The following is a 1,813-nucleotide window of genomic DNA, read 5'->3' as shown; positions in this document are numbered from 1 at the left end:
AAATGGCAGCATTTGAAATAGCCTACCTGCCTGCCCGCTCACCCACTCGCTGATGCGCTCACGACCCCATCAGAAGCGCTTCAGCACCGCGGTGCCCCGGACAGCTCCTCCGACTGCTCTGCTTCCAGGATTTGCATCTGCGGGACAATTTGCTGAATACGTTTTGTTACTTTAACGAAGGCAAACTTTCAAGTCACGGTGGGAGAGATGAATACTGAAAGACCATCAAATGTCTCCTTTTTTGATTTCATTGGAGGAGTTCAACTTCTTCAAGGGGAGAACACCCGGACAGTCATGCCTGTCCTCTTGATCGGTGTCTGCGTGTCCGGAGCGGTTGGGAATTTGCTCGTTTTGCTAATTTTCATCCGTGACTTCAGGAACGGAAAGGGCTCTGAGGTAAAAGCACTTCTCGCTTCTTTAGCTTCCACGGATTTGGTGATCCTGTTATTGTGCGCGCCCGTGCGCGCAATCACCTACTATAAGCAGACCTGGACCTTGGGGAGTTTTGTGTGCAGCACCACAGACTGGTTCCAGCACTCGTGTGTGGTTGCAAAAACTTTAATCCTCGCATTCACCACCAGAGCCAAACACACTTTGGTTCCCAGCAACGCCACGGGGAGTCTGCACAACCCGACGTGGATTCACGGAGCCCTGGCGTTCATTTGGATAGTGTCCATGATGTTTCCCATCCCTCAGATGCTGTTTGCCTCCATGCTGCCGTATGGCCGCGACAATATTTGCGTCTCCGAAATGCCAGCGTGCGCGTCTGACTTCATGAGTTTGTTCTACAAGATTTATCCGACTGCAACCTTTGTTGTGCCAGTCATCTACACAGTGGCCTACTACACTAAAACGCTGCACACTGCGGTGAACCACGCACCGAGACCGCAGCACCAGAGCAAAGTTATCCTGGTTTTATTGTGTCTGAGCGGCGCCCTCGGGCTCATGCTGCTGCCGGAGTGGGGGACATTCACCTGGATCAGACTCGGCTACTCCAGGCCTCCCGTGGGTTTAATGATGTTCGCGCAAGTCCTCCTTTACGCATGCAGCTCTTTCTCACCGGTCATCTTGATGACCATGTACGACGATGTGCGTCAGGGACTGATCAGCATCTGGTTCATCGGGACCTGCAGAAGCAAGAAGCGCGTGCCCCGAAAAAAATGTCCAAAAACGGAGGGGAACGGAGCAGAGGTCGGGGCAAACGCCGTCACCAACGCGATCTCGCCAGGGAACGAGAAGACGTTCCCAGATGTGGAGCACTTTTGGACAGGGCGCAGAAATACACACGTGGAAGAGGACCAGGACCCGGTTCCATGGGAGAGAGAGGAGAAAATGTTGTAATCAGAAGTATCTTTATTTTATTTTTTTTTCTTTTAGCAGAATATTTCTGCTTGTTCCGGACTGGTTGCTAGTTTTTTGACCCACAACGCAGACCCTGGTTGAAAGTCTGTAGTGGCCTGTTTGCTATCGTAAGCTTGACTAGATGTAAAATAAACTCATACAGTATGTTTCGGTGTTACGCATATTTCTATTCTTTTGATTTGAATATTTCTTTTATTTGCCCGCAGTTTTGCTACACTGTCACTTAGGACGTTTAATATGTAGCAGAGGAGGTTTGTACAGATAAGAAGCCAGTGTAAATACTCAGAACATTCAAGTTGTGATTGTGTACATGTGATGCATATCATCGATATTAAAACCTTCTCAATACGAATCGCTCTGTTTCGTTTTTCCCCCCTGAAACACCCACCCCACCTTAATCACGGATAAAATACAATTCGACCATCAAATCGCTCCATTTAATTCAAAAGGT

At 48.9% G+C, this 1,813-nt stretch overlaps 1 protein-coding gene across 1 annotated transcript; it reads left to right on the top strand.

Annotated features, from left to right (window-relative positions):
• The first annotated feature begins 294 nt into the window (after positions 1 to 294).
• On the top strand, positions 295 to 1,341 carry LOC116322059 (G-protein coupled receptor 151). The gene has a single exon (XM_031742050.2). It carries the CDS (start codon positions 295 to 297, stop codon positions 1,339 to 1,341), a length of 1,047 nt encoding a protein of 348 aa, XP_031597910.2.
• Positions 1,342 to 1,813: the final 472 nt, after the last annotated feature.

Source organism: Oreochromis aureus, linkage group 19 (genome assembly GCF_013358895.1).
Source record: "Oreochromis aureus strain Israel breed Guangdong linkage group 19, ZZ_aureus, whole genome shotgun sequence".
Classification (NCBI taxonomy): Eukaryota; Metazoa; Chordata; class Actinopteri; order Cichliformes; family Cichlidae; genus Oreochromis; species Oreochromis aureus.
This window is presented reverse-complemented; position numbering and strand designations above follow the sequence as displayed.